The sequence below is a fragment of the Anopheles nili genome, chromosome 3 (assembly GCF_943737925.1).
Source record: "Anopheles nili chromosome 3, idAnoNiliSN_F5_01, whole genome shotgun sequence".
Lineage (NCBI taxonomy): Eukaryota > Metazoa > Arthropoda > Insecta > Diptera > Culicidae > Anopheles > Anopheles nili.
In genome coordinates this window covers 64,751,820-64,773,848 of record NC_071292.1, presented here as the reverse complement: position 1 = coordinate 64,773,848, position 22,029 = coordinate 64,751,820, and the positions used below count along the sequence as shown (strand labels likewise).

General features: G+C 42.6%; 6 protein-coding genes across 6 annotated transcripts; 3 read left to right on the top strand and 3 right to left on the bottom strand.

Moving 5' to 3' along the window:
* Positions 1–18: 18 nt before the first annotated feature.
* LOC128722725 (mediator of RNA polymerase II transcription subunit 10) lies at positions 19–828 on the bottom strand. Its single transcript, XM_053816403.1, has one exon. The coding sequence runs from the start codon at positions 772–774 to the stop codon at positions 382–384; it is 393 nt and encodes a 130-aa protein (XP_053672378.1). The 5' UTR covers positions 775–828; the 3' UTR covers positions 19–381.
* A 252-nt stretch (positions 829–1,080) lies between these two features.
* On the bottom strand, positions 1,081–2,210 carry LOC128723728 (survival of motor neuron-related-splicing factor 30). Its single transcript, XM_053817494.1, has 3 exons — positions 2,089–2,210; positions 1,591–1,994; positions 1,081–1,518 (listed from the first exon to the last, which is right to left on the bottom strand). Exons 1-3 carry the CDS (start codon positions 2,128–2,130, stop codon positions 1,248–1,250), a joined length of 717 nt encoding a protein of 238 aa, XP_053673469.1. The 5' UTR covers positions 2,131–2,210; the 3' UTR covers positions 1,081–1,247.
* A 1,904-nt stretch (positions 2,211–4,114) lies between these two features.
* Positions 4,115–5,956, top strand: LOC128727769 (peflin). The gene is made up of 3 exons (XM_053821711.1): positions 4,115–4,237; positions 4,445–4,691; positions 4,768–5,956. The coding sequence occupies exons 1-3, from the start codon at positions 4,226–4,228 to the stop codon at positions 5,136–5,138; spliced, it is 630 nt and encodes a 209-aa protein (XP_053677686.1). The 5' UTR covers positions 4,115–4,225; the 3' UTR covers positions 5,139–5,956.
* A 388-nt stretch (positions 5,957–6,344) lies between these two features.
* LOC128723765 (zinc finger matrin-type protein 2) lies at positions 6,345–7,477 on the top strand. Its single transcript, XM_053817531.1, has 2 exons — positions 6,345–6,453; positions 6,520–7,477. Exons 1-2 carry the CDS (start codon positions 6,348–6,350, stop codon positions 7,002–7,004), a joined length of 591 nt encoding a protein of 196 aa, XP_053673506.1. The 5' UTR covers positions 6,345–6,347; the 3' UTR covers positions 7,005–7,477.
* Positions 7,478–7,519: 42 nt separating this feature from the next.
* LOC128723595 (choline transporter-like 1) lies at positions 7,520–11,205 on the bottom strand. The gene is made up of 6 exons (XM_053817352.1): positions 11,077–11,205; positions 9,525–10,602; positions 9,177–9,456; positions 8,936–9,098; positions 8,636–8,857; positions 7,520–8,558 (listed from the first exon to the last, which is right to left on the bottom strand). The coding sequence occupies exons 1-6, from the start codon at positions 11,182–11,184 to the stop codon at positions 8,340–8,342; spliced, it is 2,070 nt and encodes a 689-aa protein (XP_053673327.1). The 5' UTR covers positions 11,185–11,205; the 3' UTR covers positions 7,520–8,339.
* Positions 11,206–12,629: 1,424 nt separating this feature from the next.
* Positions 12,630–16,443, top strand: LOC128722451 (type 1 phosphatidylinositol 4,5-bisphosphate 4-phosphatase). Its single transcript, XM_053816114.1, has 5 exons — positions 12,630–12,705; positions 13,361–13,527; positions 14,108–14,317; positions 14,411–14,575; positions 14,650–16,443. Exons 1-5 carry the CDS (start codon positions 12,630–12,632, stop codon positions 14,779–14,781), a joined length of 750 nt encoding a protein of 249 aa, XP_053672089.1. The 3' UTR covers positions 14,782–16,443.
* Positions 16,444–22,029: the final 5,586 nt, after the last annotated feature.

The following is a 22,029-nucleotide window of genomic DNA, read 5'->3' as shown; positions in this document are numbered from 1 at the left end:
ATTGTTATGATCAAACAAATTCCTCACATACCATCGGCATAAACTAATGCTGTGTAAGATAAATAAATAAAATCTGAAAACATAAAACTAAGCGAAAGAATGAAGATGATCGATATGTATTGTAATCACCCCGTATGGATACTCTGATGTGATGACATCTAGTCTCAGAATTTTGAAACCTTAAACCACGCTTACCATCCCACGATATGGGGTTTGTGTTTAAAAAAATTTATTTTATGTATAGCATCATAGCAAGTTACATCCGCATGTAGCATTAACAGTTGTGTTCCCTAACATAATTTTACGTTAACGGCATGTACATCACGTTCTGACTCTAGCAAATTGGTTCGTTTCAAATGAACCTGAACCCGCGTACAAATACTATTCATCGCCCCGTATCGCCTTATACTTGCTGACTTCAACGGGGAAAGTGTCGCTAAGTTCCTTCATTAGATTGCTCTTGAACTTGCGGTACGAGTCGATTTTTCCCTTCACCTCTTCGTTCTTTGTAAGCGCCTTATCGATGCAATCTTTGGTGTACAACTGCGGATTACGTCCCTGATCGATGTAGTCGAACACTTCCAGCGGAACGTTCACGTCGATCTGGTTCTTCAGCTTATCGATCTCCTGTAGCCCGGTGACGAGCGACTGGATCTTCTGGTTCAGTACGTTCTGGCCCTGCGGTTGGAAGTCGCTTACGATGATACGAATCTGGCGCACATTTTCGATGAACATTTCCAAGTGATTTTCCAGATTTTCCAACGGTGAAGTCATTTTGTTTGGCACTGAAACACTACGAGACGGGAAAACTTATTTACTACGTATGACTTTGTGTATTCTGAGTGTTTTGATTGGATCGTAGGTGTCATTCGGTTCGTACAATTAAGAGGTTTGTGCTTACGTTTATCATATACAATACATTACTTCAAGCCAACTTTATCAAGAGCTCTAACAACCTTGGTTATTAGGCCGTGTTTTTTTCTTTTCAACGAAAAACTTTATCAAATGACTCCACACTCGATTTTCAGTCCTTAATCTTATTCTTTTTATTACAACTTGATCAAAAATGTAACCGATTACCAGGATTAACTGTGCCTTTACTCGCGACAACAGCTACGCGGTCTTTGGGACCATAATTAAAAATACCTGAATGACCGGGGGAATCCAATAGCTTGCTGCTAATGGCAATCGAAATACATAGCCCAATAAAACAAAGTAGCAATGCCAATCGTTTGTTCGATGCAGATTCATACACCTTTCCGGTATTTCTCTCCGTGCGAGAATTCCGTCATCGGTTTCCCGGATACGCCACATGTTCCAATGCCAACCCGCCCGTTCACATTTTCGGGAGAAGCAAAAATGCTCTTTGCTTTTACGCCCGATTTCTTCGTCGACTTGGCGGAGAACTGCAACCATTTGTTCTTTTCGCATTCGCGTTCCTCCTCGAGCTCCTTAAATCGTTGAACCTTTTTCATCTTCTTTTTCTTCAAATATTCTTTCTGATTATGCCGCATACGCCTAAAATGGAACAGAGTCATGATACATAAAGCAACTGGCCGTAAACTGCCGTACATTTTACTCAAAACTCACTTGTTACTGTTGGCGGGGAACACCTCGTTCCGAGTCTTTGGTTCCTTCAGCTCGCTGATGGTGGTGTTGCTTCGATTCTGATATGCCTCAAACACTATGCTCACCTCTCCGGTATCCGAAATTGATTCTATGGTAGCATCATAGTACTGACCGTCTTCAATCCACTTAGCAGAACATTTATCGCCAACCTTCCATACCTTCGCCGGTTTTGTTTGCTTCTTATCCGCGCCCGACACACCGTCGTAGTAGCTGCTGGTTGCTGGCTCGATGTATGCCGACTTTTTCTGCTCCGGTTCCTGCTGCGCCTTAATGAGATCCTTCGTCAGTTCGATCACCTCGTCCAGATCCTCCTTCAGCTTGAGAAGTTCCGCATTCTCCGGATCGGTAAGCAGAGCAGCTTCCACCTAGATAAATGCATGGGCGTTAGACAGTCACAGTGCAGAGGGCAAGCTGCCGCTGGGCTTTTCTATCGTTCCTTTGGCTACCACTGAAACCTACCTGCTGTAGCTGTAATTTGTAGTTTTGTAAGTCATCCGCCATTTCCGTACAATGTTAAGCAATCCAGAAAACTGGCTTCAGCGTTTTTACGGCTTTTTTTCGGGCAAGCAGCAAAACAGCGATCGCGTACACAAATTAGAAACAATAGTTTTTGGGCAGCTGTCAAACTAATGCATTCGCTGGGTACACACGCATTCGAACACTGAGGAGATAACTATAACACGTATAACTCTCAGATGTACAATAGTTTCTTTTAGCTAAATAATCAAACTAAACAAGATAAATTGTTTTAAAAGATCATTATCACACAATACCATTGCAGTTTAACCATGCGGTGTGGTAATATCTGAGATTCAAAGACTCAGCGCGGAGAAAGTGTTATACAATTGAATGTAGTACAGAGGAATTTGAAATTTTCTCAATGCACACAATACGAAATGGGCTGAAACAATAAATTTATCCTTTTTAAATTACATACTAACTTACTTACCAGCCGCTAGAATGTGGGTTATGAAAACCCAAAACCATTTGTCCCAAAACATGAAAACCATCTCAAATTAAGCCTTCCACGCTTCTTCTGACCATGTGGCCGGTCTTAACTCATTGTAAGGGATGCGTCGTTTGAGATATCTTTCGATGAACCAGATGCGTATCATTTTTCACCATCACTTTGAATGCAGAACAGTTCTGCATCGCCGACCCGTTTAAATTATATATCATTTCATAAAAACTTGTTTCGATAAAGAAGAACAGAATTTAAAATATAATCGGTCCCTAGATCGAAGGTCTGACACATTTTAGCATTTTGAACAGCATACAAATTGAAAATCATGAAATAAAGAAGAACAAAAATGACTCACTTTGCTCTGGCAGAACAGAGATCATTTTTCACAAAAGTAACAGGAGACCATGCCTGGTAAAAGTAGAAAGTTTCGAGCTCTGGCCAATAGGTGGCGCTAATCGATCTAAAGCTATGCTTTCACTACTCGTCCATAGATGGCGCTAAATACACTTGAAAAATTGCTTATAATGTTGACACATAGATGGCGTTAAAATAACGCTTGAAACATTTCATCTTTTGAAATCTTTCCAACGTTTGAAGAGCGCCCTCTATGGCTGAATTTTGAAAATAGCCATGGTTCGCAAATTGTGTTATACGATATATTTTTGTAGCACAGTTTGCGCATATCGTTCAAATGGGAAATATGTTACCTGTTGGCTGGTATGTACTCCTGTTACTTTTGCCTTAAAATGATTCGGTGTTGCCCCTGCAAACCGCGAATAATTTATGTTCACTTCTCACCTTTGACTCTCGGTTTGAAAGCAGAGGTTCGTTTGCTTTTAATAACCACATCTGTGTCCGCAACATCCAGTGTACATTTTTGGTTTAAAAAATTCAGCATAACTATCCACATTGTTGATTACGTTTTACTCAAAAAGCATGCTCACACTAGTTACCTTAGCACGTGCTAAAACGCAGCCGATTTTCAATCTAGGCCTTGGGCAAAGCGCCGTAAGTATTTTCCACTCAACAATCATCGCCACGTGCTAGGTTCGTCAACGACATTTTAGTACGCCTAGTAAGCTTGGCAGGTATTTCAAATCAGCTCAGAGAGCCATAATGCTTTATCCTATCCCTGTTACCGTGTGTAGTGTTAAGATCGACGAAGAAACGAAAAAAGGGGGTTGTAATTCCATCATACTCTAAAGACTTCCTCCGTGATGATTCTCTGATTATCGGCTAATTTTCCGTTGCAGAATCGTCTGTGATAGTATTCAATTATTTTCTTTAATTTGCTATTTTGCAGTCTTTTTGAAGAAAATCACACTAAAATTATTTTAAAATGTTATAAAATGTGTTAAATACGCCTTTCAATGGTAAAATCAAAACCAACAAATCTTGGAACAAATGCGAATGTTTTCAACCATCGAACTCGGTGGTATACACGTGAGCCGTTCTAGCTGAAGTTGTTGTGACGGTAGGAGTTAGAGAGGAAAAAGAAGAACTGCAGAATTCGCAAATTTGTTAGTGTCGTCCGCGTTCGTTTTATCTCGTCGTGATTAAATTACCAATCATATCCGTTCAGTGTGTGCATCTGTTGAGGAAACAGTTCTGAAAAGATACGAATCTGGTGCGATGGCTTATCAGGTGAGTACTCGCCGATCGCGAACATTGATAACGTGACGTGTATTGCCCCTTATTTGGTTTAGCCGACTTTCGTCACTGTGGAGTTTTATTTACGATGTTTGTGATATAAATTAGATGAATCAGCAGGCGATAAAAGTAGGGAATGATTCATCAATTTGGCTCATCTAAGCGATTTCCGTTGCCTGGCGGGTGCGTGTCTACTTGTAGGGAGGTTATCCGCAGCAGCAGTATGGAGGATACGGCCAGCATCCGCCTGCGGCAGGTGGCTATGGTGGGGGTTACGGTGGTTACGCCCCACCACCGCAGCAGCCCGCAGTTAACCCCGAGATCCAAAACATATTCCGCAACATCGATAAAGACAACACGGGACGAATCAACAATCGTGAGCTGCAGCAGGCCCTCATCAACGGTCGCGGGGACCACTTTTCGGACACGGCCTGTAACTTGATGATCAGTGAGTTGTATATTCTCTGCGGTGTTTGCAGCTCGCTGCACTGTAACAACGTAATGATGCGTTTGATCCGCTTCAGGCATGTTTGATCGGAACAAGACCGGCACGGTGGACATTTACGATTTCGAAAAGCTGTACAACTACATCAACCAGTGGTTGCAGGTGTTTAAGAACTTTGATCGCGACGCATCCGGCCACATCGAGGAGAACGAGCTGACCCAGGCGCTGACGCAGATGGGCTTTCGCTTTTCGCCCCAGTTCATTCAGTACCTGATCGCCAAAAACGACCCAATCAATCGGAAGGAAATTTCGGTCGATCAGTTCATCGTAACGTGCATCCAGATACAGCGCTTTACCGATGCGTTCCGCGTGCGAGACACCGAACAGAAGGGCGTCATTACGATCGGGTTTGAAGACTTTCTTGGGATTGCTCTGTCCATGTGTTCCTAAGGATGTGCTGACGGGGACCGTTCGCAATCGTTTGAAAATTCTACTTCTAGCATTATGGCACACGAGGTGTAACACTGTTAGCTGATCTTGAACGAACTATGGAGCTATGGCAGGGCGAGAGGATACATGCAATTCGAGAGAACGAAGTGGGTGAGATGAGGACGTTGGTGGTAAAGCCTTATTCAGTTGAATGAAATACGCTTTTGTGAGAATGAATCAAAATAATCCACTCAAGTAAGATCATATTTGCTACAGAACAGAAACAATCAACGCAACTAAAATGTCCAAAGTGTAACCGTTGAAGGGAGAGACAGAGAAAGAAGCAGAGAGAGAGAGAGCGAATGAGAGAAGAAAAAAAAAGAAACACATCATAAGCTATCCCGTACCGAAACACCAATATTCATCTCATTATACATTTATCTACGAAACGAAAAACCATGCAAATAGACGACCACAATACCACTGTTTATAGCCGACAGCAACATTAGCTCATCATAATTTACCCTTTATAAAGAAAATCTGTGGATGGGTTAGATGGATAAAGCAGATCTTGGCGAGAAGGCAGGCGGTAAAGGACATATATACACACATCTGTAGCCGTAAGGAGGTTCCTTTAGTTCTGTGTGCTGGAATAAGTTATATCCCTGAGTTGATTGGCAATGGTTTCTGCGCATTAGGGCCATCGCCGCCTTATGTGGTAAAAGTTTTTCGCAACCGCCGGAACGTGACGCGGCATCGTGTGTGGTGACTTTGGCGGTGGCATCGACAGCGACCAGAAATGCATTCTATATTTTAACTATCGAAAATAAATGTGTAATTATCTACTTCCTAGTTTTGTAGCGTTGTATGAAATGGAACGAAACATGGGACATTCAGCAGCTTGAACATCCTATATTATGGTATAATTTTACTTGTTATTCCAGATAAGGACATCAATAACTGTATTTTTCTAATGCACAACTTTGAAAAGGGCTCACATGTGGCGCCCTTTTTTATCAGGCACTGTATTCCCTTCGGTTTCATTTGGTAAACAAATATGCTGTCAAATCGCAAATCGCTAGCTCTCTTTGGTGGTGCAGTATTGATGCTGATGAAAATGAAAGAAATCGAATAAGGTGGCGGCATCAATAGATTTTACTCCGTGATAAAATAGTACAACACCGTTTACCTTTAGTCAGTGTCGAAATTGCTGTGCGTTAAGATCACAAAATGTCATTGCGACCGGACGACCACCGCCGGAAGTGGGACCGCAAGGAGTACGAACGATTGGCCCAGGAACGGATACTCGCCAAGGATAAAGGCAATGAAGATGAAGGTATTATTTGCGAGGTTTGCGAGTCATGTCCAGATTGGTGTGTAACGAACGAACTTGCTTTCACAGAACCCGTCACCAAGGAGCTGCTTAAGCAGCGCGAGTACAAAGTTGACCTGGACAGCAAACTGGGCAAAAGCATGGTCATCAACAAGAGCACACCTTCGTCCCAATCCGGTGGATACTATTGCAACGTGTGCGACTGTGTCGTGAAGGATTCTATCAACTTTCTCGATCACATCAATGGGAAAAAGCACCAGCGGAACCTTGGCATGTCGATGAAGGTTGAACGCAGCTCGCTCGATCAGGTGAAGGAACGCTTCAAGATCAATAAGAAAAAAAGCGAAGAGAAGAAGAAAGACTACGAGCTGGAGTCCAGAGTGCGCGAGGCCAAGGAGGAGGAAGACCGATACCGAGAGTACAAACGCGAGAAGAGAAAAGAACGCAAGCGAAAGCACGAAGATGACGATGCTGATCCGGACCAGGATGCAGGAAGCTCAGAAATGGCCGCCATCATGGGCTTTGCCGGGTTCGGAGGGTCTAAAAAGAACTGAATTATAGCCTCAATCATAGGCGAAGGCGTCAACACCATGCAATTAGTGGCAAGGGCTCTGACCATGGGCGGATCGTCCTAAGAGCGAACCTAACGACGATAGGGCCTCAAGAAATTTCACGATCTTACCAACGAGTACCATCTTAGTTACAAAGACCTCCGTAAACAAGAACTTCTTGAGCTTCCTCTCATGGGTTGATCCGCCTGTGGCTTGCACTCTGAATAGCTTCTAGGGCCTTCGGAATACGGAATCTTCCGGATTCTTCGCATGGTTCCAACTCACCGAATGCCTGCAAAGGCGCATGAACTAACAGACGGACTTTACAACGGGAAGTAACGATACGCACGATATTTGAAACGGTACGTACTGGCTCTCCTTAACGTGCATCAGTTGTTCAGTCTTTACATGAATCATATTTGACCTATTATAACTGATAATGTATTGAAATAAACTCTATTTAAATCTTCGAACCTTCAGAAGGAATTTGAATGTAGTGATGGTTTGCGGTATGTGCGAATCTTTATTTCTGTGCGTAGTTTTAGTTCGTGTAGCGGTATACAAATTTATTTCTTTGTGTATATTTCTCTTGAGGCATTGTATACACTATAACTATTGTATAGACTTTAAAAAACGGTAATACAAAACGCTAATGTTTCGAAAGAAAAAAACAAACAACAGTCAATATTAACTCTGCAAAATGCGGTAATTTGTAAATAGGTTCGCATTTTAAAATGCGAACAAAAATCTTAGTTACGTTCACTAGCAGGGACAAAAATTACGCTTCTCTATGGTTCACAATCGTCGGAAGCACGCCGTAAAAACTACGAAGAACATTATGCCTTTCTGGTGGCTTAAGAAACAGTAAATCTGTCGTCCCTTTGGTGGTTGAGCATTTGTTTGTAGGTTATCGAGATGAATCAATGATGAATCTGGTCGGTATGTTATATGTGGTCGATTGCACACACCAGATCTTATTATTTGTAAAAGTAAAAGTTCCTAATCAATGATATAAATAGAAAAATTTTGCAAACAGATGGCTGCATGCAAGAGCACGACAATACTTCGAATAAGATTATCTCACATGGTATGCACCAATGTTATAATGTGAGCGACAAGAGAGTGAGATTTTCCATGATGGGCTCTCCACGTAAAAATTCAAGATGAAAAGATTATATGATTTTTGTACGCCTGTGCGTATATAAGACATTGAAGAGCACTAGAGACTTAAAACAGCTTTCTCTAGTACCACTGACCATACTTAGCTTGTTTAAGCATTTGTTAATTTCATGCTGATAGAAGGATTTCTCCTCAAATGCACATGCTAACCGATCCAATTTAAGCCTTGCTGTTTTCCATCTCAGCCTGCAAGAATTGTGCCGAAAATGGCTGCTTCGTGATGGGTGTTAGCTGCACCTCCTGCATCGGTGCTTCTACGGCGTCCAATTCCGGTGCTTCACCCAACAGTCGAGCGAGATTGCTTTCCTTCCAGCGGCCACTGTTGCCGTTGATGGTGCGATCTTCACACACGCAAAGGAATAGCGTGTCCACTACCATCTGAAATGACACGCAAGTGGAAAGGTTATTTGTGCTCCATCGTGAAGCGACTTACTATTCGCTCGAAGGATACATACTTCGTACAGCGACAGGATGATGTGGGCGATGAAGAACGCAAACACGGTTATAATGATGACCGGCGCCATGTAGAAGTGCAGGTTTGGGTTGTCCCGTAGTAGAAGGATACTAATCAACCCGCATATGGCCGCCACGGCCAGTTTACCGAGGAACAGCACAAAATCGCCAATCCCGTTAATGGTGGCCACTTGCAGAGCATTCGTAACAAGCGCATTCCAGGCCTGCGGGGAAAAGAATGGGCATACAAGAAAATTGTTGTGACATCGAACGGTGAGACACATCTCCACTGTTTCACTTACAATCTTAGCGGCCGGACAAAAGTTAACACCTTCGATAGCGATGACAGTGTACGCATTGTGGTTAAGATAGCGAATGAACTTCTCCAATAACCAGAAGCTACAAATGCAACAACGCAGGCAGCAACTTGCACATTCAGATCCTTCCTGCTGATGGCGTTTCAATCTGTGTGTAAAAGATAAACGATCATTCGATTCAATTTAATATGATAATTTTTTCAATACGATCGGGTTCTTGACTTACTTAGCATAAAGGTACGTTAGAATCAAACGAGGAATCTTAAAGATGGTTATAATCAACGAGCCCTTCGCAACGGATCCGAGATGGTACTTAACCAACTTGGCGATCGCGAGCAGTACCGGCGCATCGGTGGGCTTTCTGAAGTACCAAAAGGCAACTGCTCCGGCAATGGCCAACTGTTGGCAGGCAAATATAAACTCGCTGGTCCAGATGAGCCCAATGATGTAGATCCAGAGCATGTGCTGCAGAACGTTGACGTCGTGATACTCGACCAGCTTGAAGGCTGTAATGTGAAAGAGGGACATAGTTAATTCTAACACACTTTTGCTCATTCCCAGTGAGTATACAAACATTTAAAGTTGGTATCGTTTTTTCCAGCCAACTCGGGCCGCAGCTTTGGATCATTCGCGACGGAAGTGCTATCCTCGAGTTGGGCCAATGGGAGCAAAGGTTTCACTCCAGGATAGTTGGCCGTCGCCAGGCACACGACCACAACTACCCAGAAGGCAAGAAATATGGCCAGTGCTAGGAACGCTAGCAGCGGTGGTCCGGCCAGCCCTGGCAGCTGAAGCATACACTTGCCGGCTTCCTCGAACAGGGCCGCAAGTCCGGTAAGCTTTTCGCGAAGGTAGTACACGATCACGAGAAGGATGATCATAATGCAGGTGGCTGCGATCGCGAGCACATAGATTGTCGTTTCATTGCGCACTAGCTCTTCTAAGTAGGATAACTGCTTATCAGTGTCTAGCGTGTGCTTTGTCTTGTAATAGCTCCACCACAGTACTCCGGTAATGCCGATGCTGGCCACGATGACGATGATGCAAATCAGCCAGGAAACGATCGCCGCCAGCCAATGCAGTAGCGCGATCATGACGATCGAAAAGACCAAACTGAGCGCACAAACGAGCACGATCGTTGGCCAGGCCTTGTACAAGTCGCTAAATATCTGCTGTGTGGCTTCCCAGGAGTTGATGAGTGCGTACATTTTTTTAACGTGTTGCAGCGGCGCATTCACTCCGGTTGGGATGCACCGGTGCAGTACTGGGGCCGACTGATATACCGGAAAGGGGGGACAGGGTCCGTTAAAATCAAAATACTTTGCCCCATTGGCTTCCTGGGTTTGAAGCATGCTCATGTTGAAGTCGTATCGGCAGTACTTGGCGTTGCGGTCCGCGTAGTATCGGTACAACTCGGCGGCGTTTACGATTTCTCGCTGGGGGCACTCCTTCACGCAAATTTTCAGCGTGTGGCGCAGCTCTTTGATATCTAAGAAGAACAGATACGGCTTGTCCTCCGTGTTCATCCCAGACAAAGGAAAATTGGAAAATTTGTCATTGCTGCGAACTCCACAGGTGTTACCGAATGAATCATATCCATTGATGATACGAAGCGGATTTCCGTAGATGAAGGAAAATATAGCTATTACGATCTGCAAAGGGGTATACAAAATCGTGAGATACCAGGGTGTGTAGGATCCGACCCGCTGTTGAGAAATGTTATTAAATTTGACCTTGGAAAGTGCTTGCAATGGCACCGCCCCAAAAAATAAGGGGTTGCAACAAAGACAAAGCCTTGACAATCCTTCCGTGTTAGGATGTTCGCCATAATAGTCAGGGTCATGGTGCATGGGAAAACCAACCAATATTTTATACGTGATTAATCAAGCTTTCTGTGCATGATCGCATGACTAAGTTAGGGCGGTAGCGCTCAATGGTGTGTCATTACTGTGTAATTAACTACACGCACGCGCCTTTATTGATGTAAGTTAATAATAGATATCATGTGAGGGAAAATATTTTCATATGATTAGTTTTCGTCCCAAACTGATCTGTTTTTGAGTGATTAACTTGAATGTTGCACCGAATTTCATGAGTAAACTTGACAAATTAGATGGAAAACTTACCAAAGCGATCCAGAATACGACATACAACACCAGCCAAAAGACGTCGGTAGCAGACCTCACTGTGACCGGCTGAGGAGGCTGGTCCGATTTACTCCCGAAGCAACCCATTGCAAGGGTTAAAATGCAAACACTTTGTGCAGATTTACTATCTGTTACAACTTACTTTACTATCGTTTCACTTCAGCACGGGGATGCTAATTGCATACCACCCTAGTGACGCGATCCGGCAGTGTTTATTGTTATTGTTGTTGCTGGCGTCGCTTTTTCCAGCCAAGCCGGTTTGAAAGAGGTTGGACCAAAGATACTTTGGGTTAGCATCATTGAATTATAGTTTGACATACAATGGGGCTCCTCTTTTTCCGTAATACTACAAAACTATGCAAAACGTAAATTAAAAAATATCATCAGCATGCTGTAAGAAAAAAAATTGTTATAATTTTATCCCAATAAAATAACTTTGAGAACTTGGAGAATTGATTTATCTTCGGAGCTTTTTATCTATGACCACAAGCAAATCATTTGAATTTTGGCCATAAAAAGACCGGAATTACCATTTTTAAACTATGGATAAAACACTTTTTTTAACTTGAAACTCCTTTACAGTTACTACATTCTAAGCTTAAACGCTATTATTGGTTTGCTTAGTTTATCGGTAGTGATTTGATGGCTAAAATTTGAAAACCGATTGACTACTGACAGCTGTGTTGTCGAAGGATGTGCGGGTGTGTGATTGTTTTGGTTGGAATAATTCTGCCCTAAGATTTGTGTAATTTTCTCGAATAAAAGCAAAGTATGTTATTTGTCTTGTTGTGTAAAAACTTTAAAAACGACGCTAAAAAGCAAAACAAAACGAATAACTCCTTTTTGCCAACACCGACCTAAATTAACGCGTTTTGAAGTGGGCACTATCCTAGCAAGGCGAACAAGAAGAGGAAGAGGCTACTCGCTCGTCGGCGGTCGAAGCTTCTCTTTCTGCTGTGCTTAAGCAATCGGACAGTCTAGTTTGGAAATGGTGGTGCATTGCCACTAGCTGGTACGAATGCGGGCGGGGATAACGCGTTATTGATGAAGAATTGCAAAGGAAAAGTTGACCAAGAGCCTCGGTCGCGTTGCACCAGTGGTGACCGCAAGCAGTGCGTGTGAAGTGAAGCATTAGAAATTCGATTAATACTCGTGCGAGCAAAGAGCAAACAAATAGCGCAAATGTCAAAGTGAGGCGAAAAGTATCAAATTTGGGTCCGATTACAATACGCTGGACACCATAAGGGCTCGAGTGTTCTAGAGTGCATCAGGCGCAGATTAGATTAGTAGCCGAGTCGAAAAGCGACTTCGAAGAAGCGGTTCTAGCACTACCAGTGCAGTTTCCGCTAGAGGGGCAGAGAAAATTCCTTTGTTTCGTCGCTGCTGCATCGTGGATATAGGGGTGGTGGAGAAGTGTTGGCCTGCCTGCAAGCACTGCGATAGGGGAGAGTTGCACTAGCAGCACAGTGTGTGTACCAAGCCTGCCAAGTGCAATTCCCATCGCGCAAACAAATTCTAATCCGGAAGCAGCAATGGAAGGCTCTACTCTGGAATCGGAAAAGCAGCCCCTGCTAAAGCAATCACAGCAAGATTCTGGATCAGTGCAACGTAAGTATTTAGGCGAGGTCCTACGCACTTCCGGAAGGATGTTTGCGATCGATTATTTGCTTATCATTTCGGTGCCATCGCCTCCACCGAACCGACACTTTGTCTTATCAATTGCTTGACAATAACACAGAAAATAGAGATTCTATTACGTAGCCTAGTCGTGGTTCTATGTGATATTTTTTTTCTCAACCTCAGGCATTGGTTATGTGATGAGTCAGCCTCATTGTTTGTTGTCTCGTTTTCGCAAGCAGTGTATGCCTCGCTTACTGCAGTAGGCTTGTCAAATGAAAATCACCGGCTAATTCAGCTCATGAGTGTGACAAGTAACCACAGAACCAACCGCAATAGGGGAATGCCAGGGAAACGCGGATGGTGGTAAAAGGAATGCTATTTCTTTTGTTTTTATACGTTTGCTCGCTTATCAGCAACCGGCGGCGGACCTAGAGATTGTGCTTTTCAAACGTCTTGAAGGTATGGCTTGAGGTTGTAGGATGTAAAATGTTTTAAAATATATTAGCTACAGCTGTAGCTCTAGAAATTACGTTCCCTGTTGATTTTCCAAATGATAACCCAGTCAGACTTTATGTAGTTTAAAAACAATGATTGCATACAAGAGAATTCTTAATTTTTTCTATTTCTGTTCTATTATTTGTAGCGGTTGTAAATGCATCTCCAATCGGTCCAGATGAGGTGCCTCCTTCGTACCAGCAGGAGCAACAGAATAGTATTATTGTAACATGCCGCGTTTGTCAGGCACTGATCGACATCTCTTGGAAGAAGGAGCAACATGTCGTCAAATGTTTGCAATGCAACGAAGCCACGGTATGTATGTTACAAGAAATTACCAAATTACAGATATCGCGATTGTTGAAATTGTTTTAAAACACATTGAAATCGCGTTATATGTAGTACTTGAGCTGCATGATTCGGCGTTTGAACGGAATCTTGTTCTACGGTTGGATTCTATGCTTTGTGGTACAATGAAACTTGATCCGTTTAATCCACCCAACCAGTCAGCGCCATTGCTGAAACGTCTCGCGTCGGCATATCATATACTGACTGACACGCTGCGTTGTACATTTGTTTAGCATTGGCAACGATGCAGAAGGAGACGGCTATCGTCCCTTACGTTGGTAGTCAGTTTTCGTTCGAAAATAGTACATGTTTGGATTTTTCCACCTGGTTCTTGTTGGAGGAGCAGGCGTTGGTTAATCTTCTAAACGGACGGCAGTCTTTCGTCTGGGACAAACCTTAAAAGTTTCTTCAGAACATGAAATGGAGCCCTGGTTTTACTAGCATTAAAGCAGGGATCGAAAAACAAATTCCAAGAAACTGAGAAACCCCTCTCGAAGGATGGTCCATCGTGCTCAATTGCTCCAACGATTACTATATTTCTTTGTAGCCCATTCGAAATGCGCCAGCCGGTAAGAAGTACGTTCGATGCCCGTGCAACTGCTTGCTGATATGCAAGAGTTCTTCCCAACGTGTTGCCTGTCCGCGGCCCAACTGCAAGCGTATTATCAACCTGGCCCCGAGTCCAGTGACACCACCGCTGCTTCCGATGCCGGGAATGTGTCGTGTTACTTGTGGTCATTGCCACGACACATTTTTGGTACGTATCCTTGTCAAAAAGCGTAACTATATTGCCTAGGTGCCGTTTCATGCTTAATATGAATTATACTATCTATATTTATATTATTTTTAGTTTGACACTCTAAAAAACAATCTTGCGAGATGTCCGCATTGTCGTAAGGTGTCTTCTGTCGGAGCTGACTTCTGTCGTAAGCGACGCAATCTGCACTTCCTTGGTGGGATTATATTTTTGGCCATCGGTATCGGTGTTACATTTGCTACCTACACCTACGTGAGGGTAAGGCCATTTACCGTTCACAGCTGGTTTGATTCTTTATGCTAACATGTATGCCTTTTTTATATTTATTGTAGGATTATAGTGGAATTTTTGTGGCATACATCACCCTTTATCTCATCTCTTTACTGCTGTTTGCAAAGACCGTTTACTACTGTTCACTGAAGATTAGTAACATTGAAGGGCCGTTTACAAATATGGCGTCCTAAGGTATAAAAAACATTCCTAAAGGTAACCAGCGCGTCGATGCTGTATCGAGATAATACAGACGCAGACATGCTGTTGGTGGTAACGCGATAGATAAAACAACGTGGACAAAAATGCATCATTGGGAAAGGAAAAACATGCTTGTAAAAGCGAGAAAGCCACAGTGTGTTAGACCATCCTGTATCGAAGGAAAATTAGCAAAAGTTGTTGCTACCAGTTTTTTTTCATGCTAATGTGAATGAGTAGATTAATGGCAAAACAATTGTAAACCAAATACGCAAAAGAGGAATCAAAATTATTCAGCATTTGTTGATGTGGTGTGGGTTAATGCAACACGTCGTCAATCGGTAAATGATAGTGCAAGATAAGCAAAACAGTTTCTTATAGGATGGGAGAGATGAAACGAAAGAGAGCTAAACGTTTAACTTCACCACCGATCTTTAAAAGAATTTATCAGTTGTTCGTTCTTCTGCTGTTTGAACTTGAGTTACAGTTTCTAAAGTTAAGCTTGTGGTGTGATTAAATGCACGTTGGTTTATGAACGTCATATCGATGAATAATGATATATCTGTCGCAGGTTTCTGTCCCTTAGTTATGTTTATGTCGTTTTTTAATAATTCTACAGTTTCGAGTTTTTTTTATCACACTTGGGAAGTATATTACAGATAAATATTATTGTGTAAAATATGAGTATGGCCCGAGAGAATGGAACAATGTTTCTGCAATGCTTAATTCAAACGATCATTTTGTTATTTGGTTACTCAAGATTGGAAATGTGCTGACAAGACAGAAGGACACACAGATGGATTAGGCTCGATATTAGAATTAGGTGAAACAGGCTTGTGTACGCTGGTACGTGCAGGAATGGCAAAAGAATGATAGATCAGGAAAGTTATACTAACGCAAGGTGACGTACCGTTGGCGGATGCCATGCTAATGTTGGATTGTTTCTATTACAGTCAAACATCTCACTGGGGGCAACATTTATTCATTCATATTATACATACGATACATAATTTCATAATATGCATTCGTCAGAACAATGCTATGTAATACTAGTATCATAACACGATGATAAGGACAGTGGGATAATGGGGAGGATGTATTGAATGGAAGGATTTCTCAATCCATTCTTTATTGAGGAAGTACACGGTTACTATTGAAGATATAAACACATAGAATACAGTGGTTACTAGCTAATGTTTTACTACTGATGAAACATAATTAAGTTACGTATGTCAAACTCGATCTTGTAAACCATGCATGGTGCCCATTAAACGGTGTCCAATACAATGTTAAACTTGAGAAATGCACTATCCCCTGTTCAACATGATATTATTTGTACGACCTTTCATAACAGCAGATTGAACTCGTGAACTCGTGAAAAGAATTGGGAAAACTAATTTGAGTACCAGAGGAGTACTTTGCGTGTAAGTAAAATAAACCAAACGGAACCATAGCACGTTTTGATGAAATGAATAGCATACTCATGTAGTATGCCTGGGTCATTACTAGAGCATAGGTAAAGAAAGGATAATGCTGGGGATGGGTCTCTCGAACAATAAAACTAACTAAATTATGCTTTCCACATTTCTCACCAAGTAACTGACATGCTCTGCTGCGAGGTTTACAAAGCATGAAGTAAAAAATAAATGCAAATTAGATACCGTAATTAACATTTAGTAGTAAATTTAATTTCTATTTGCTTTCTTGAGAAACCGTTTCATTAATTATAGTGCTTTAAGAGAATGACACAATCGAAAGTAATCAAGTAATACATTCGGGAGTTTTTCATCACTCATCAGATTCCATGATTCCTTGCCGAGGGTATCCTTGGCCTGCATTATCCTCCAATATGCTATTCAGGTACGACATTAACGTATACGTTCCGAACCGTCAGGAGTTGATCCCGGGTGGGCCGCAATTTGTTAACTGCTCTTTTACCACTTCTATATCGTGTTTTTCACCGCATAGCATTGAAAGGAATTGCAGATATTCTGTATAATCCAGCGAGGACTTTCTGATGAATATTAAAAGAAAACAGCGAAAGTGATGCGTATTATTTGTTTGGTTACCCTTCGCATTCCTTGTTTGTTGCTTGAAAGGGGATTGTAAAGCGTGTAATCACGCGATGCACATGCCACCTTACAGGACTCATGCCATGACCTTACCTAAACTCGAAAAATGTTAGCCCGGTCTGAGTGAGACTAAAGTGCCTGGTTCCGATGAGGTTTGCCTGTTGCATCCAGCAATCACTTTGTGACAAAAGGATACGTTTCCCATCGCCTTGAAAAGTGTTCAATGCAGGCCGGTATTTTGCGAATAAAGTGAACATGGAAGCTAGCGTAGGAACTGTTACTTTTGTATGTGGATTGGACATTGAATTTTGGTACGTAAATAATTTGGTTGGAATAGGTCCGAAATAAGGCTGACGAATTATTTGTTTGTTAGATACCTGAAGTTTGGTGGTATCAAATTTCGGTTGCTAGGTAAGAGACCTATTGCAAAGGTTACTTTCATTTGATGTTTCCATTGGTGATCAGAAATTTAAATATTTTTTTTAAATTCTTTAATAATTTCACAATACAACACATTGAGCTACACCCGAACTATAAAACAAATAACGTAACAACATTGAACGTTATTCATTCGATTATTGTTCCATTTTGTATCCTAACTGTGTAACTTCTAATCATTAAACGACGTACTTTGTTAATCTGCCATTGTTATACTAATAATTGTAGGAAACAAAAAGCAATTTGAATGGAGTAACACGAAATCATAATCGAAAAGAGGATAAATCTAAGTTTAAATTCATTTCAAATTCATTAATTAGGCAATATGCGCAGGCACTCGAGTTGGCAGTCGAGATGGTCGGAAGGATTGAGACTAGCGAAGTAAACACGTGGCATACTGTCAAAACATACCTGTTTACCAAACTACCGTCAAAACATGGCTGATCTACGAAGCGCCTGCACGTTGTAAAAGATAAAAATGTGTAAGTAGAGATAAAAATGTCTGAAAAATAAATTAAGCGTATTTTCAAAGTATCACAGGCGTGCGTAAGTGACATTATTTAACTGTGAAGTAGCAAATTCTAACTGGCGCAATCCTTTGTCGTGTAATTTTTAAATGAAAAGCCGAATCAAATAAGAAGAAGAAGAATCATAAAACCCGCAGAATGGTGGCAAATCGGCTCTGCGAATGCGGTGCAATGTAAATATTTCCACCGCTTTACGGCAACCATTTTGCAGGTGGCATCCGTTCGCGATGATCGTGCGTGAAAAGTATCCGTAAGCATGGTGTTTTATGTAACGAAACGCTGAACGTGAACAGCTGAATGCCGGATCATTGCTGCCATATATGTTCAGTGCTGTTCTTTCTCACCCACTCGGTGCTGTGTCTAGCCAGTGACCTCGTGTTTTATGCGGTGTGTCCTAAAATAACGATAAGAAAATAACGTGTTGCAGGCAACTCTAATATGTACCGATGAGTTTTTGATATTGTTAATTTGAGCTTCTTAGTAGAGTGCTTTCGATGGTTTTCTGGTATTTTTCTCAAAGTTAGATGCGAAAGAAAGGAGCGCATTAAAAATGGAGAACATTCTTTGATGCAAACCCAAACGTAAAAAATGGAGTCGTTTTGTCGAGTTGTTAACCTAGTGTACCGATACGCACTCGTAATAGGAGTGATATAATTGTACGATTTAAGTTCACGTTCCTACGCCCGTGCATCAATGAAAATCGTGAAAGAGTTCCTGACCCAAGTGTTCAGGATATGTGCAACGGGTCTTGCCGGTGGGAATCAAGAAAGCATCCTGCATCGCTATGCATGCAAGCAAATAGAAAGAGATAGAGAGTGAGCGCGGGCATTTGTTATGTGCAAGGAGCGAAGCATAACGCAACATCAATGGCAGCAAAGTCCGCTGCATCGATATGACGCAAAGCAGGAAAAGTGTATAATTTCACCGGGAGTAGGAAGGAACCGCGTGGATTATTATAACCGTGATTGGTAGGGATGGCCGGTAGCATGTGTTGACCGAAACGGAAAGTGAAAGCCCTTCGCCAAAGTGGTAGCTAAGCAGGAAGGCTTTGGTCACACTTACGAGAATGGGAAATGTACGGGGTCCATATTGGTGCATCGATGCTATAAACGGTTGCAACTTTTGCTTTCGCGTCACATCTTTCTAGGTATGGTCTGTTTGCCGCAGTAGCTAGTGCTCCTTACCTAACCTACGGGAACGTTAAACCATTGGGGAATTTCCGAGTAGAGAATGAATCAGTGTACGGCTTTATGATTAAATTAATGTGTTACTGGATTGAATGTATGTGTTTCTGAGAACTCTAGCTTTCTCACAAGTTCTGGAGAAAACTTGTGAAGAAGCTAGAATTCTTTGTTTTAATGCCACATCAAGCAACGGTTCGAGTGATCGAGCGTACGGTTGACCAATCGATTAGATTGTAAATTAACCATTAGCACACCATCAATTAGTGCGCTTAGTGATTGTGTTTCGTTTTTGAACGAAATTTGTGCCCCTGGATCATAAAATCTCATTTCCCTCTTGCCACAAGAGTGCGTTGGAAGCGTGGAAATGGAACGGAAAAAGAGGTGGCGATGGTACACGGTCGGTGCTAAATCCGTGTCACTCTATTTTCGATCTGGCCTCCTGATCTTTCTCTGATGCAAACGAACGATCACATCATCGTACCACGCTCGGCTCAGCTGGTGTTGCGCGCTGGTTGCGTGAATCAACTCAGTAACTTCCTATTTTCACCCGTGTTGTTGTTGCTCACTTCCAGAAAGAAAATGTAGCGCATTGGTGGGGAGAAAATGGGAGCATTAATTCGATTGTTATATCGCTACGTAGTGTTGTGCGTAATTGGTTCTTATACGCAAGAAAAACACGTGTGACATGGAACCCGAACAGAACCACTGCATTCACGAGGATCCTCCCACGCAATGGGAAAACATTTTCTGTAAAATGTTGCGCCAATCTAGCACCTAGTAAAACAACTGAACAGTGTATAAAAATTCACCTCCTAAAGGTTACTCGTTTTTTTAACTTGCCACGTTTGCGCTGGCGTTTGGTTATGGTCGATAAAGTTTTGCTAATGGTAATAGGTACACTTCCGGTGTTATTAGTTGCTCGTTGCGTGGCTGTTGGCGGGTTTGCATGACGCTATTATTTTTACTACCGAAGCATACCACGTGTAGTTGCGTGGGCTGTAAGGAATATGCTAGGCACGTGACCGCTCTAGTGTTTTTTTTTATTACCGACAAGCGCCTGGTAGAGTTTAAATGTACTTTCTCCTTTCGAAAGATCGGGCAATGTAATCGGCGAGGCTATGATTTGTTTCGTGTCGATGCGTAGCAATGCGCATATTCGCCTACTTTGTCTTTGTTGAACATATATGCAGATGAGTAAAAGTAGTTTACTTTTGTTGATTCTGCACGTTTGAAGGCCATTGTTCTTTCTTCCATTTCTCCTATATGCTGAGATTTCTTATTTGCATACTATTTGATATGCACAAAACAAGCGAAACTTGTGACCTATTAAATTTGCATTAACTTCGTGCCATAAACGTTCCACAAGGCGACAGAATTAAGCCGCACACCGTATTCACGGACCACATTTGCAGTCATTCCACATTCATCCACCAATCGACGCAATGTTATTTAATATTGATGGCCACCAGCATGCAGCTTCAATGACGGATGATAGGTTGATAATACGCCTGGGGTGGTGTGCTGGTGGTTTCGGGGTTTGCTATTACGCGGGGGGCACTGGCCTGCCACTAGGGGGGCGGTGCGGTGGTGTGAAGTTTGCCTTGAGCTCCTTCCAACCGGCGGCATCGGCAGCGCCATTTCCATCCACCTATCAGCGGTGTAATGCCTCTTAAATTCGCCATAATGACCCATCTCGTCTGAAGACGAAACAATGTGGGTTGTTGCATCCTTCCCAGCAAACACACCCAGCAGCATATGGTGTAGTGACGCACGGATCCTCAACCGCTCTGTGGCACTGGAAGTCTGATTTTATTGTCATAAGGTGTGTGCTAAAGCTCACCACTGCTATATTTAAAGCTATTTTGCATGCAAAAATAAACGGTGAAATAATGCCAGAGTTCGTGTATTGATTTGATTGTAGGAAAAGGATACGTAGTCACGAATGATGTTGGAGCTAACATGCCCAGCGGGTGTTTCTCTATTTTCAAGTTTATGTTCAAACAAACTACACAACCGACATGTGCAGAGCACGGGTAGCATAATGATAAGACAAAAGAGTGGGGCAGAAAATGACGAGACCTATTTTTGGCAGCTGATAGTGATTTGAAGAGTCTTTTTTTTCGTTCGTTTTATAAACCATCGTTTATGTTTAATATTTTATCCGGTGGTAAAGGCCCGAAACCTGATCGTCGGGCGCGCCGCAATTGCGTCGGAAGTGATGCCGACCTACAGTTATACCTGAACACTAACCGGTACCGGCAATGCTTCGATCAAACAATCGAACAGGGCAAACAGACAAACATTTGCGCAGTAGTCCTTTTTGGTAGCGGCCTGGGAAGCACCCAGGCAGCCAACACCAACCCGTTGTCCTGTTTCAATCGCATGCAAACGACGCCGTTTGACACACTGTTGCTCTTATAAGGAGACACGAAAACCCCGCGTAAGGAGCTAGGGAGTGAACGGATACACGACGTTCTTGCCTTTCGCCCGCAACATTGCGTGTCTGAAGCTAATAATATAATGCAAGCGTCGGCGGCACGACAGGGTCATGGTAATGTGGTACCATCGGTCTGAAATAAAATCCGGTTATGCTTAGGACCGTACCTGAACGAAGCATTTTTACGAGACGCTAGGTTCTCCGTTATCAAAGTGCCATGAAGGAACAAGATTGGGGGTTGATCGATATGCGGTTCTTGTCCATTGAAAAGCCGGCCACCGAGCAGTAGATAAACGAATGCCGGAGCGTACCAAGCACCCGAATTAAGGCTTGTTGATACCAATTGAGAGTGGACAAAGCCGTCGTCTCCCGGGACAGGACAGCCTTGACTGTTGCTCAATGGGATAGCGAGTAGTCATTGGCCGCGCACAAATTCTTCGTTTGGCGCCACCGTTAAAAGGCATTGATTCGGTACCGAAAAACCGCGGAAGCGTTACCCCAATAACGCTGATTAGTCGGAACTAATTTGTGCTAATTGTTCGGTTCGTAACTTCTTTGCCCTGACGAGGAGCGATGCACTAGATAT